The sequence below is a fragment of the Bufo bufo genome, chromosome 3 (genome assembly GCF_905171765.1).
Source record: "Bufo bufo chromosome 3, aBufBuf1.1, whole genome shotgun sequence".
Classification (NCBI taxonomy): Eukaryota; Metazoa; Chordata; class Amphibia; order Anura; family Bufonidae; genus Bufo; species Bufo bufo.
This window is the reverse complement of record NC_053391.1, coordinates 300,257,220-300,271,348: the sequence shown is the minus strand read 5'-3', so window position 1 is coordinate 300,271,348 and position 14,129 is coordinate 300,257,220. Positions and strand designations below refer to the sequence as shown.

The 14,129-nt window shown below is 40.8% G+C and overlaps 1 protein-coding gene across 8 annotated transcripts in view; it reads left to right on the top strand.

The window, feature by feature from the left end:
- The window catches only part of KLHL12 (kelch like family member 12), a 102,414-nt gene that overhangs the window by 27,519 nt on the left and 60,766 nt on the right, over positions 1 to 14,129 (top strand). For 5 of the 8 annotated variants that reach the window (XM_040424203.1, XM_040424205.1, XM_040424200.1 and 2 more), the window contains exons 4-8: positions 5,056 to 5,094; positions 7,486 to 7,639; positions 10,804 to 11,021; positions 11,130 to 11,279; positions 11,382 to 11,496. In XM_040424203.1, coding sequence (XP_040280137.1) covers positions 5,056 to 5,094; positions 7,486 to 7,639; positions 10,804 to 11,021; positions 11,130 to 11,279; positions 11,382 to 11,496 — 676 coding nt within the window. The remainder of the gene's footprint in view (positions 1 to 5,055; positions 5,095 to 7,485; positions 7,640 to 10,803; positions 11,022 to 11,129; positions 11,280 to 11,381; positions 11,497 to 14,129) is intronic. The other 3 variants (XM_040424207.1, XM_040424208.1, XM_040424206.1) reach the window with 1 other exon arrangement.

Here is a 14,129-nt window from a genome sequence, read left to right as displayed (position 1 = left end):
TATAAAGGAACGCCCAAGCAAGGGTGGGACATTCCCGACGAAGCTATTCTGGAGAAACCTGGGTCGGGCGGCGCTACAGATTTTCTTTGTTCAATGCCTGAATTTTAGTGACTCTTGTAAGTATATTTAAAAGTATTTGAGAGATAAAGATTGGTGGAACCTCACTATGTGCGGCGCAACTTTGTAATCCACAGGAGGAACTCGCACAATAGAGATTGCCTGTTGGTGGAAGTCTGTGTCATAGCTACACAAAAAGAGCTGCTGTTTTTCCTTGACTTTGCACTCTGACGCTTTGAAATTCCGTTATGGACCGTGGTAGCGGAATCCATAACGGGATTCTTCGATAATCCGAACTTTGGACGCAGAACTTAAAAATCAAGTTCGCTCAACACTATTTATATCTCTACTTATTCTAAGACCGCCTCTGTGTACAGCTATCAGTGTATACATACACAGATAATGCTATCAATCACTGATAACACCTCTCCCATGTACTGGTCATCTATCTCTCTATACGCACGGTGGTATTCCACTGCCTGATCATTGGGCAGTGTGTGTGCTGATGGATGTCCTCTGGTTGTTTGCAGCGGCCTAATGAGGCTACGTCTACACAACGACATTTGTCGAGATGGATTTTTCTGCGACTGTTGCGTCGCAGTCGCAGCATGTTGCAGTGCGACACCATAGACTGCCATTATAAAAATTGTCGCGCTACAAATGTTGCAGTGTAGTTGTGCCCTATCCAAGTCGCGCGACAAATGTCATCGTGTAGACGTAGCCTTACACAGGGAGGGAGTGTGCTGCCGATAGCTGGCATCTTTTATCCTGATGAAAGATGACCATCAGCCGATGAACAAGAGTTAGCTCATTCATCGGCTGATTGATTTATACAAGCCAATTTTTGTGAACGAGCATTCCTATGAATGCTTGTTCCTAATAATCTGCCTATAATCGTGCCGTCTAATAGGCCTTTTACATACACAATGCTATCAATTACTGATGATACCTCACCCGTGTACAATTGAAGTCAGAAAAAGCAGAGAGAGGCCCAAAGATAGGAAAAAGGCCAGGACCATGGGGAGTGCACATAGGTTGGTGCTTTGTCCTATAGTGTTCAAACACTAACCATGGGAACAAGCAGTGTAAAATTTTATGGAAAAATGAATCCAGCCAGCAAAGGAAACAATATGGAAAATAACAATACAAGTGGCTTCTGTTAACTTCTACTTGATAAATACTATTTGTGAGACAATACTTATGTTCCAATAGCTGTAACTTTTAAAATTTTCCATTCATGTAGCCATATGAGTGCTTTTTTTTTTTTTTTGCGGGATAAGTTGTCTTTTTTTAAGGGCACCACTTAATTTACCATGTCTGTTAATGTGAAAATGGGAAAAAAATTATTTGTGGGGTTAAATAGAAAAAATAAAAAACACTGCCAAGGTTTTTGCGGTTTTGACATCAGAGGTCCACTGTGCACCAAAAATGACATGACCTCCTTTATTCTGCAGCTCAATATGAATATGGCAATCCCGAACTTGTGTCGTTTTTTTGTTTTACTACTTTATAAATAATAAAAACATTTGGAAAAAAAAAACTTCTTTGCATTGCCATTTTCTGACAGCCATAACTTTTTATTTTTTATTTTTTTATTTCCATCCATAGAGCTGTATAAGTGTAAGTTTTTTTGCAGGTCGAATAGTACTTTTTATTTGTACCATCTTTGTGGTACAGACAACTTTTTGATCAGTGTTATTAATTTTTTGTGGTGAAAAAGGTGACTATGAATTTCTTTAATATTTTAATAGTTAAGACATTTTTAGACACAGCGATACCTGATATGTTTATTATTTTTATATGTAAAATTGGCAAAGGGGGTGTTTTTAAACTTTTATGTTTTTTGTTTTTTTTTACTTTTGTAATAACTTTTAACCCCCTTAGGGGGCTAGAACCTGGGACCTTTTGATCCCTTGTCCCAATATTTGTAATATGCTGCATGAAAGAGAGCCAAGCCCCGTGACGGACAACAGAGACACTGAGCATTTGGGCTCCATTCACACGTCCGCAAAATGGGTCCGCATCCTTTCCGCAATTTTGCGGAATGGGTGCTGACCCATTCATTCTCTATGGGGACGGAATGGATGCGGACAGCACACAGTGTGCTGTCTGCAGCCGCAATTGCGGAGCGCGGCCCCGATTTTGGGTCTGCAGCTCCGCAAAAAGATAGAGCATGTCCTATTCTTGTCCGCAGCTTGCAATTTGCGGGTCCGCAACACACCACGGACGTGTGAATGTAGCCCAAAGGATTTCTGCCAGCAGAAAAATGGGTATTAACCTGGCTGACATTAGTGATGTGCTAATGTCAGCTGAACATAACTATATTAATCCCATTAAACTATGTGCTGCCGTTTATTTAGAAAAAAAAACTTTTATAATATGCAGATGAGCCTCTAGGAGCAGGGGGCGTTGCTCCTTTTCCTAGAGGCTCTGTTCTCCCACATCTGGCCATGCCCTGCAACACTTGATTGACATGGGCAGGCAGCGTTCATGTCCTCCTGCCTGGCATGGAGTAAGGGTGAAATCTTCAGCAATTTAGTATGCAGTGCAGATGTAGTGAAGACGGGATGGTCGCCAGCTGTGGACATTCTTTCTGTGCCTGCCGCGCATACATCACAGTACACCTGGAAGAAGAGCGATGCTGGCATCAATGAAGGAGAGGGTGTACTGTAAAGTGCACAGCTGAAGATTTCATTCGAACTCAGGGCCAGACAGCAGGACGTGAACACTGCCTTGCCCTGTCAATCAAGTGTAGCAGGGCGTGGCCAGAGGTGGGAGAACGGAGCCTCTAGGAGCAGGCGGCATATAGTGAAATGGGACTAATATAGTTATGTTCAGCTGACATTAGCACATCACTAATGTCAGCCAGGTTAATACCCATTTTTCTGCTGACAGAAACCCTCTAACATGATTATTAATGCTCTGTGCCTCTCTGTGACCTTTTTACTACAATATCACAGTGAGATAAAGTTGTCACCGTAATTTTGTAGTAAAAGATCACAGAGAGGCACAGAGCATTATCAATCATGTTATTTCTCCGTATCTCTGCTGTCCGGAACAGGGCTTGGCACTCTTTCACGCAGTGGATTCCACGCATGGGATCCGCTCGTGTGAAAGAGCCCTAATAGAGATTCTATTAGGGCGATTGGGATTTTAACGTGCTCCCTGTTGAGGTGTGCCTTGTGCACGGCTTAGCAGTGAGCTTTTCATGGCAGGCTTTGGAAGCTTCAGAAGCGTCCAGGCTGCCATGATAACCAATCAGAGCCCTGCGATTTTACTGCGGAGGCTCTGGTTGGAAGGCAGAGGGAGCAGCATTCCTCTGCCTTACCTCACACATGCCTCGATCACTGTAGATTGGATTCGTCGCAAGCACTGTTCCCAGCCATTGCAGCTAGATGCCTGCTGTATTATACAGCTGACACCAGCAGCGTATGGAGCGGGCTCACTGCAGCAGCTCACTCCATACATTTCCCCAGCCATCATGACATACTGGTACATGATGGTGGCTGAAGGGGTTGATCTTTTTAAGACACCACTGCACTTTTTCCTGGGTCATTTGCTCATCACTAAAATTACTATATATATATATATATATATATATATATATATATATATATGTGGGCTTGAGAAAGGCTCATGTACGAGCCGAAACGTCGCTCTTTGCCACCATATGGGTGAATAAAAACACATTGTTTTTCTGAAGAATCGTCTGGAGTGCAGTCCGATTTTTGCTCTGTATTAGTGGGTAAGCACCAGTTACTATATTTGGACATTGCACCCGTTTTTTCCTTACATACCGTTTCCATAGTAGCAGAAAAAATCTAAATGGCCGAATTGCTGTTTTCTGTGCACTTTGCCTTCAAAAATTTTTATAAAAGGTGATCAAAAAGTCAAACGTACTCCAAAAATGGTATCAATAAAAACTGTATACCTCTTATGCCTCCGTGGACAGATATATAAAATAAATATTGGTGCCAGAAGATAACAATGTGAAGAAAATATGTATATTTTTTAAAGTTTTATCTTAAAGTATTCAAACATAAGAAGCTATATAAATTTGGTATTGCTGTAATTATACTGAATTACAGAATAAAGGTAAGATTTCATTCTTACTGCCCAGTGAACACTATAAAAACAAAACCCATAACAATGGTGGAGTTGCTTTTTTTTTCTTCTTTCCCTTAATTCCACACAGTTGTTAATTTTTTTCCAGCTTCCCATTAGATTGTATGGAATATTAAATGGTGCCATTAGAAAATACAACTTGCCCCTCAAAAAGCAAGCCCTTACGGCTATGTGAACGGAAAAAAAGTTATGGCTTTTAGGAGGTGTAGATTTAAAAAAAATAATAATAATGGCTGCCTCAGGAATGGGTTACGATTAAAAATTACAAAGCACTCCTGTATGTTTCACTGATATACGGTGTCCTCAAGTGTGACAGGACTATGGCTAAGGGCTCATTCAGGTGGCCGTATGCTGTCCGCAAAAATGCGGATCAGTTTTTTTGCGGATTAGATGCTGTCCCATTCACTTCTATGGGGCCCTTTTCTTCCATTGCACGGCTCAGCAAAAAAAATGAAACATGTCCTATACTTGTCAGTGAAAATCAGGACATGGCCCTATTGAAGTCTATGGATCAGCAAAAAAACGGAATGCAATCCATTTTTTTGTAGACATGCTGAACTGTCCACAAAAAAACGGATCCGCATTTTTGCGGACATCATACGGCCGTCTGAATAAGCCCTAATGCTGTGACAAAGAACTATTTTCACAGGAGTAGTATTAAATTATGCTGACTAATGTGTAGCTTAATAAACCAACGAATATGAGTTAGGCCTCTTGCACACGGCCATATGTATTTTGCGGTCCGCAAAAAATATGGATGACGTCCGTGTGCATTCCGTATTTTGCGGAACGGAACAGCTGGCCCCTAATAAAACAGTACTATCTTTGTCCGTAATGTGGACAATAATAGGATATATTCTATTTTTTTTGCAGAACGGAAATATGGACATACGGAAACGGAATGCACACGGAGTAAGTTCCGTTTTTTTTTTTTGCGGACCCATTGAAATGAATGGTTCCGTATACGATCCGCAAAAAATCCCGGAACGGACACGGAAAGAAAATACGATTTGTGTGCATGAGGCCTTAACTTGAACCAAATTTATCAAATGTCACACAGTGGCCCACATTTACTGATCTCATGCACCTAGACACGATCGAAAACCGTGCCAATATTTAATGCAAAATGGCACATCTAATTCTTGAGAAATCATCTCACCTAGGGGTGTGGCTCACTGGAAAAGGAGTGTGGCTTAATATGCAACATTTACTGCCAACTTCTGTCTCCTAGTATGCCAACCAATAGTTGATATAGAGTCCGAGAAAAGTTTCTATCCCTTCACCAGATTTATCATCCAGCTTGAGACACTGTCATTAATCTGATGCAGGGCTAGACAGTCCTTCTAAGCTTACACCATCTATAGGACTGGTAAATCTTCCCCAATATGTGATCAATTTGGTGCATCTTTAAAGCAAATGTTTCATCAAAAAATGGACCTATTGTTAAAATATATTTTAAAGACGTTTTGGTGGTCTTATTTTTTTATTTTACATGTCATTATCTATATTACAAATTCTGAAGTTCAGAGCCTCTGATCCTAATAATATGCACCACTTCCTGTTCTGTATCATTTCCAGCAGTCATCTTGTTATCACATGCAGGATTACAATGCCAGATATCACCTATATACTGTGTATAGACAACACATGATCCACAGTAGGTGATAGTCAAAGCCTATCTACTCCTTCCTTGTACGATGACCTCTGCAGAAGTCACAGAGCATCCCTAGAAAATTCTCCTATAGAAATCAATGATTTTCTTCTAGACTATTGTGTCTATAGTCCATGGTAGCTGTTGTAAAATATATCTCTAAAGTCTGTTAACAAACCGCTCAGGCAAAATTGCCAACTCCATAATCATGTTCACGAAATAGAATTAAAAATCTAAAATCAGAAAATAAAATCTGATTAGCCTGCCCCTGAAATAGAAGATTCATACTTACCTGCTCCACGCTGCTCCGGTCCTCCTCACTGCCTCCACTTTCTCCATCTTTTGGTCCCCGCGCGGTTTACTTTCGGCAATGCATGGGTGTGGTCACATGCATCGCTCCAGCTAATGACTTGCTTCAGCGGTGATGTGGCCACGAGCAGCACGTTAATGCTTAAGCCAGTCATTGGCTGGAGTGATGCATGTGACCATGCACTGCCGGTTGTAAAAAGTATGAATCTTCTATTTCATGGGACAGGCTGCGGGAACTTGCTTAAAAATCTATATTAGCGGACAACCCCTTCTAAGACTTCTCTCTTGCGATATTACACAACTTTGTATGACACCTCTTTGTTTTAGTAAGGCTACTTTCACACTAGCGTTTTAGTTTTCCGGTATTGAGTTCTGTCACAGGGGCTCAATACCGGAAAAAAAACGTTTCAGTTTTGTCCCCATTCTTTGTCAATGGGGACAAAACTGAACTGCACAGAACGGAATGCTCCAAAATGCATTCCGTTCCATTTAGTTGCGTTCCCATACCGGAGAGCAAACTGCAACATGTTGTAGCTTTCTTTCTGTCCTGGGATGCGGAGCAAGACGGATCCGGCATGACTCCCAATGCAAGTCAATGGGGACGGATACCACAATAGAAAACGGATCCGTCCTCCATTGACTTTCAATGTAGTTCATGACTGACCCATCTTGGCAATGTTAAAGATAATACAACCGGATCCATTCATAACTGATGCAGATGGTTGTATTATCAGTAACGGAAGCGTTTTTGCTGAACCCTGCCGGATCCAATTAAAACGCTAATGTGAAGGTAGCCTAATATTGAGACAATCTTTGAGACTTTTTTTTAAAAAAAGTCTCAGTTCATAAATCTGGCAGAATAATCAATAACCATACCCACTTTCCCATAACTTTTCAAAACCAGAGGAAAAAATATTAAAAGGTATCCAAAATTCTGGGTAAGTAAGCTGAAAAAGGTTTCAAAGTTCTGTTTTGAGACTTTTTGTAGCAGGGTTATAATTTTCCCAGAAATAGGACCAATCATATTTGCAATTGAGTGCAATACCAGACAAAAATACATGATCAGATCCTATTAGAATGAAAGGAAGAAACTCTTGCTTTTGGAAAAAAGGTTTCTTAAAAATGTTGTTTGTTTTTTTTGACCCAAGCTAGAATGACCTCATACAGAATACAAATAGGGCTGTGTGAACTGAGCCCAGCTTTTTTATTTTTTTTTCAGAAGTTTTTATGTTTTTGTCAAGTGGATTTAAAATTGCTTTAGTATGTGTGTGGCTTTCCAGGTTATAATATGCCTTTATCTGCAGTATTGTTGCAACGTCTTTATGATATTGCCATTTCCACAGTTATCAGAGAAAGGCAAGCCATATGTGGATATCCAGGGACTCACGTCATCTACCATGGAGATCCTGCTCGACTTTGTATACACAGAGACTGTTCATGTTACCGTAGAGAATGTCCAGGAACTCTTGCCAGCTGCCTGTTTACTTCAGTTGAAAGGTAAGCAGATGTCACATTGATATTTCTCGAGCTGTCTGCTAAATTAGTAATGACCTGCCATTGACATGATTATGTTCTTTTTATAGCATGCTGTGAAATATTAGAACAATGTTCTCATTTGATCATGTGTCATTTGAAGATTATTATAATTTTTTTTACAGAGAGCGTAAAAGCGAACATCAGTGATAAACAAAGAAAAAAAAAAAGTGTGTGTACAATCTCTGTATCAACCATAACATTAAATTCTCCAGCAAATTTTAAAAATTGTTATTCTACCACTCAATAGTAACCCTTTCACGACATGCATGATATATTTACAGAGCATGTCAAGTCTTCAAAGATGACACGTAGTTCAGAGTAGAGCAGGCAGCATAACCGCTGGGAGCAGGCTGGTTTACAGACACCCAGAGCTAATGTCTGAATAGCTCCCCCGTTCCAAAATCGAGGTGTCCTTTCATTCACTGTGGTAGCCTCACGCCTTAAAAAGGATCGAAGGTTTACCACAGATAATCTCCCATAGACTGCACTGGTAATTCTTTGCAGTCTATGGAAAGAGTGATCTAATGATTGCATGTTCAAGTCCCCTAGGGGGACTTAATATAAGTGATAAAAAGTCTTTAAAAATATAAAAATTCAAATCATCCCCCCTTTTCCCATAATAAAAAAAAATTCATTGCAGTTTTTTTTCACTGCTTCACTACCCAAAAAATGTTATAAAAACTCCAAAAATGTAATACAAAGTCATGCATGCTCAATGGTATCAATAAAAACTACAGATCACCCTGCAAAAACTGAGCCCTCATGCAGCTCCATAGATAGAAATATCCCATTGAGAGGATTGAAACGTCGCATGCCTGGTGAATAAAGCCTTTTTTCTACTTCTTTACTACCTGGATGTGCTGCGGAATTCTTTATTTTATATATACCCAGAGAATGAACATAACAGGTGAGTTTCACTGCATAGGCAACACTGTAAAAGCAAAACCAATAAAACCGTGTGGAATTGCGTATTTTTTTTTTCAGCTTCCCACTATGCAATGGTGAGAAGAGCAACTTGTTCAGCAAAAAACAAGGCTTTGTAAGGCTATGTGAATGGAAAAATAAAAATAATTAAAGTTATGGCTCCAGGGAGGCAGGGAATGAAAAATGGAAAATCACCAGGTCAGGAAGGGGCAAAAAACTTTTCCTTGATCAATCTATGGAAAAAAGTGAGTTTAAAACATCAAAACCCACTCCCACGGATTAATAAAGGGGAGGTTTTTAATATTAAATGCTAGACTCTATCACGCTTTGCTTGCTACACCAGGAGGTCTTTTCTACAATAGTCTGTTTTTATGACATTTTTAGAAATGCGCAAACTCCAAAAAAAACTGTAAATCCAGTCAGTCATTCCACTATGTAAACCTACAAAACCTCTCTGTCTACCGCTGACAGCACAACACTCCACCTGGGGCAACACACAATGTCATAACAAAAAAGCCAGTGGAACTAATTATCAAAAATGGTATCAACTTTATTGTAATAATATATATAAAATATGGAAGAAAAAAAGGCGAGCTGGAAAAGGATATACAGAGAAGCAAAGGGCAACACCTCACTGGACAGCCATGTACCTCCGCAGGGCTATAATAGAACTTTCCGGATACCAGGCCATACGCTGTGTCTCACAATAACTGGTAGTACGTCTCTTAGTTAGAGTATATGCACAACAACTATGGTGATAGTACGTATCACCCACCCCTATAGGGGAGTATGTTGTATGGCACCATTTATTGACCTGATGATAATCACCAGGCAATGTGAGATCCACAGCATAAGCCCCCAGTAACCATGAAAGACAGTGTGTATTAATAAAGTGAGCTTTAATAGACTCACAACCTAAGTATATATATCATAGGCCTAATATGAACACTGTGACATAGCAGTATCTTAATAGACACATCTAACAAGGGACATACCTGATGACATGATCTGACCAATAGTTGTAAAGAAGCCCCAAGCGCAAGACCTCGGCGCGCGTTTCACCTCAACGGCTTCGTCAGATTGGGTATCTCTTTGTGTTCACATGCTAGTTTAGTTATAGGGTCAGGTCCCAGCAAAATTGTCATGGGCAAGCAGACGCCTGGGAAACCAAGCCTGGTGTTTATAAAAGCATGAATCTCCTTCCAGAAGTTTTGCATGACCGGACATTGCCATATACACCAGGAGGTCAGTCCTGCATTGTCCATGCACCATGCATAGTTTGGAGAAATTTTAATATATGGGGTGAATGTTGTTTTTTTTGTTTCTTTTTCCATACTATAATAATATTAAAACCACCTTCCTAATATTGTGTAGTTTGCCTTCTCAGTGCCAAACCAGACCTGTTAAGGCTTGGCCGCCCCAAGATCTGCAATGGTGTCCTTTGTTAAAGGGGTTTTGCAAGAATTTGATATCGATGGCTTATTCTCAGGATAATTCATCAGTCTCAGATTGGCGGTGGTCTGACTCCCTGAACCCCCGCTGATCAGGTGTTCGAAGAGGCTGCTGTGGCCTCCTCACTGCTAACAAAGTACAGCGCCATACATTGTATAGTGGCTGTGCTTGGTATTGCAGCTTAGCCCTATTCACTTGAATGGGACTGAGCTGCACCTAGGCTACGTGACTGATGTATGGTGACGTCTGGAGTGCCGGAGCCTCTTTGTACAGTTCATCATTGGGAGTCCCAGTTGTCGGACCCCTGCTGATCTAATATTTATGATCTATTCTGAGGTAGGCTGACCCCTTTTACTGGCACCAAGACGTGAACAAGGTAGGAATTAAACATGTTTTTCCACACATCCCAGAGATTCTCGATCAGATTCAGATGTGAAATGTGGTGATTCTACTCAAAACCATTTCTGAACCCTTTTTGCAGTTTGGCAGGGGACATCAGCTGGAAGAGGCCCCTGCCAACACGTTAGCTACAAGAACTGACCTCTTGATGTCTAATCTATCCCACCCATTGACAGAAACCACTGTAATGAGATCAGTGTTAATCACTTGACTTGTCAGGGCTTTTAATGTTCTGCTTGTGATATTTGGCCTCCCTTGCTTATATTACACAGTGCCTTTTACAGAATTGATCACTTCTATGTATGCTTTAGTCCCCTTCTCATGATGGAATAATGTGGTCCACTACACAGGTGTCAAGCAGGCATGCTGCGACTTTCTGGAGTCCCAACTTGATCCATCCAACTGTTTAGGGATTCGTGACTTTGCAGAGACTCACAATTGCTTGGACCTTATGCAGGCTGCTGAGGTGTACAGCCAGAAGCACTTCCCAGAGGTGGTACAACATGAGGAGTTCATGCTGCTGCAGCAAGAGGAGGTGGAGAAGCTAATCCGATGTGATGAGATTCAGGTAGAATGTACCAATCTATTCTGAGTTGCCAGTTTGATGCCCATTGCTTCAGTGGTAACTTTTTGTAGAGGTTAATATGTGTTTTGTATTTTAATGTCTGTCCTGCAGATTGACTCTGAAGAGCCTGTGTTTGAGGCGGTTATAAACTGGGTGAAACATAACAAACCGCATCGGGAGAAATCTCTCCCGCAGCTTCTTCAGTATGTGCGCATGCCGCTGCTCACTCCACGCTACATCACAGATGTAATAGACACAGAGGTATATGGACAGCTAGCCGTGTAAATGGATGTTATCTTTGCTTTTTCGGCCTAATTTTTAATACAGCAATGTTTCATATTTTTCATGTCTACCTTTTTACAGTCTCTAATCCGCTGCAGTTTACAGTGCAGAGACCTAGTGGATGAGGCTAAAAAATTTCACTTGCGTCCAGAATTGCGGAGTCAGATGCAGGGCCCAAGAACGCGAGTGCGCCTGGGTAGGTTCAGAAATGGTTTTCCCTTTTGATTAACAATAAGTCAGTAGTCAACTACTGTATGATCTGTATGTGCATTGAAGGTCTCGTATCAGCTTGGATATGAGCAGCACTGCTATGCGGTTTGTAAGATCACTACATCCCCCACAACAGTTTGTCTCTGGTGCCTTTTTCTTACCACTTGCATCTCATGTAGGGCAAAAACCGACAAATGCAAAAAAAAAATGGTGTACACAAGGGATTGTGTACACCTGTCATAGCTTGCCCTATAGTGGTGTGAGATGCGCCACACTTACCAAGAGGCACGTTAACTCTACTTCAGCCAGGAGCTGGAGTACATTTCTGTTCACATGCCTCCTTTTTAGCAAAGTGGCTACAGTGTTGGAACGAGCTAAAGTCGCACATTTTTTTGCAAACCTGCACTTGCAACACAATTTGCAACTTTTCTATGCTGTAGAGCTATAATATATATCTCCCCCAAAGAATACTACTTGTCAACTAGGTGAAGAGAGGAGACCACCCCTCTTAACAAAGAAAGCCCTTACCAGGTATAAATCAGACATATAACAGCATTCTATTATAATAATAATAAGTAGAAGACGTGATATCAAACGTCTCATATGGAGGATGTCACATTATTATTCTTATTGAATATATTATATTATTCGGGTCTCTTTACACTGCAGCACTGTATGTCGATAGCTCCTCCCTTTAGCCCTTATATCAGTTTAATTGTGGTTTGTGCTGACAACTAATGTAAATATCTTTGATACCTGGGTGTTATTTTGGTTAGATTTTTTTTATTTTATATTTTTGGTCATCAATATCAGATCAGTGGGCTGACTCCCAGAACCCTTGCCGATCATCTGAATAAAACAAAGCCCTCTTATGAGCGCTGCCTTCACTGTTTACCTGCTCGCCATTGTAACTGCAGCAGCAAGCAGTGTAATTACAACTCTGCCGTCCCATTCACTAGTCGCTTGAATATGAAGGAGCCGTCCCATTGAAGTGAATGGGACGGCAGAGTTGTAATTACACTGCTTATACAGTTTCAATAGTCAGCGACTATAATTCCTGTTTCTGGTCATGTTTTTTTAAAATATAACTTTTATTTTTACTTTATTAAACAGACATTGCCACAAAACACATAAAGTGAAAGTTTAAAAATACATATGGAGGGCTAATATCTTTGGGGCTGAGGGTATATCTCTACTTGATTAGTAGGTCAGATGATATTGCTGCATATCTCTCTGATAATAGGGTGCAGGTAATATGGTGTATCTTGTGTCTGTAGTGTCAGCCGACACCAGACACTTTATAATCCAGACTGCACTCTATTAGCTAGTTACCCTGCATGAAGTGCTAATCACATAGTATCTAGCTTCTACCAGAATACTCTTAGTAGCTCTGCTACTGACACTTCAATCTGTCTGCACTGCCCCTATGATGTAATTGTGTACACGGCGTCTGCAGTTCACCATGCATCTATTTGCTTATTTGCCCTGACATAATTTTTAAAAGTCAAAAGAATGCACCTCCCCCGACATGTTTCACCGCTAGATGCAGCGTCTTCAGGGGAAAAGGAGCTACTATCAACATGAGCGTTTCCTATAGGAGGTCCTTTATATCCATAGGGCGGATCTCACTTTTTGTTAACCTACAGGATTCGATGTCGTGTTGACAAAAATACTTTAGGGCCAATCCTATCCACCTCTTGAGTCACGGTATGCTGGTTTCGGGCTAATCAGTCCGATACTTAAATGTTTTCAGGTACAATGATCGGGCGCGCATGCGTCTGGACTTAGAATTTATCGCATCTCTACCTAAAAGTATCAAGAGAGCATGCGCTCGTACTTAGAAAAATTCTATCTAGCACCTATAGTCAAATAGTTACTTTCGCGCCTGCGTCCGATACTTAGATGTTTTCAGGTACAATGATCGTACTTAGAAAAATTTCTATCTAGCCCCTATATTCGTATCCTAGAAATTTGCTTCAAGATGTAGATGCGCATGCGCCAGAACTTCAGAGGAGATATCCAGGTCTAGCGGTTATGAACGCATGCGCTGGCACTTAGGAGATTTTTACATATCAGTACTTAGATGTTTACGATTTAGTTGTCAAATGCGCATGTGTCAGGACTTAGAACTCTCAGCACCTAAATCTGTACATTCGAGGCGCATGCGCCAGAACTTGGAGTAATCACTCTATTCAGATCCGACATCACGCATGCGCTAGAACTTTATTCCGAGGGAGAGGCGTTCACTGGTTTATGCAGATTAAACGGAAGTGTCCATATCTGTATTACACAGAAGTAGGTGCATTTGTACATAAACTTAGATAATCCTCTCGTTGCAATTCGGAATGGGTGACATAAGGTTCTGGGCCCTCAACCTGATATAAACACTCGTCAATGGATTAACCTAATTAGACTTATTCTGGGCGCCTTATAAATTCTCTGCTTGTATATTCTGTATATAACTGTGTCTAATCTGGGGTCTAGTTCCATTATGAAGGCTACAATAGAAAATAATATACAGCCCTTCATATCATTGATTTAATGCCTCTTCACATATCTGATTTTATGCCCATACGTCCTCATGCTCTGGATATTATTACCCAATATTTTATCATGCTT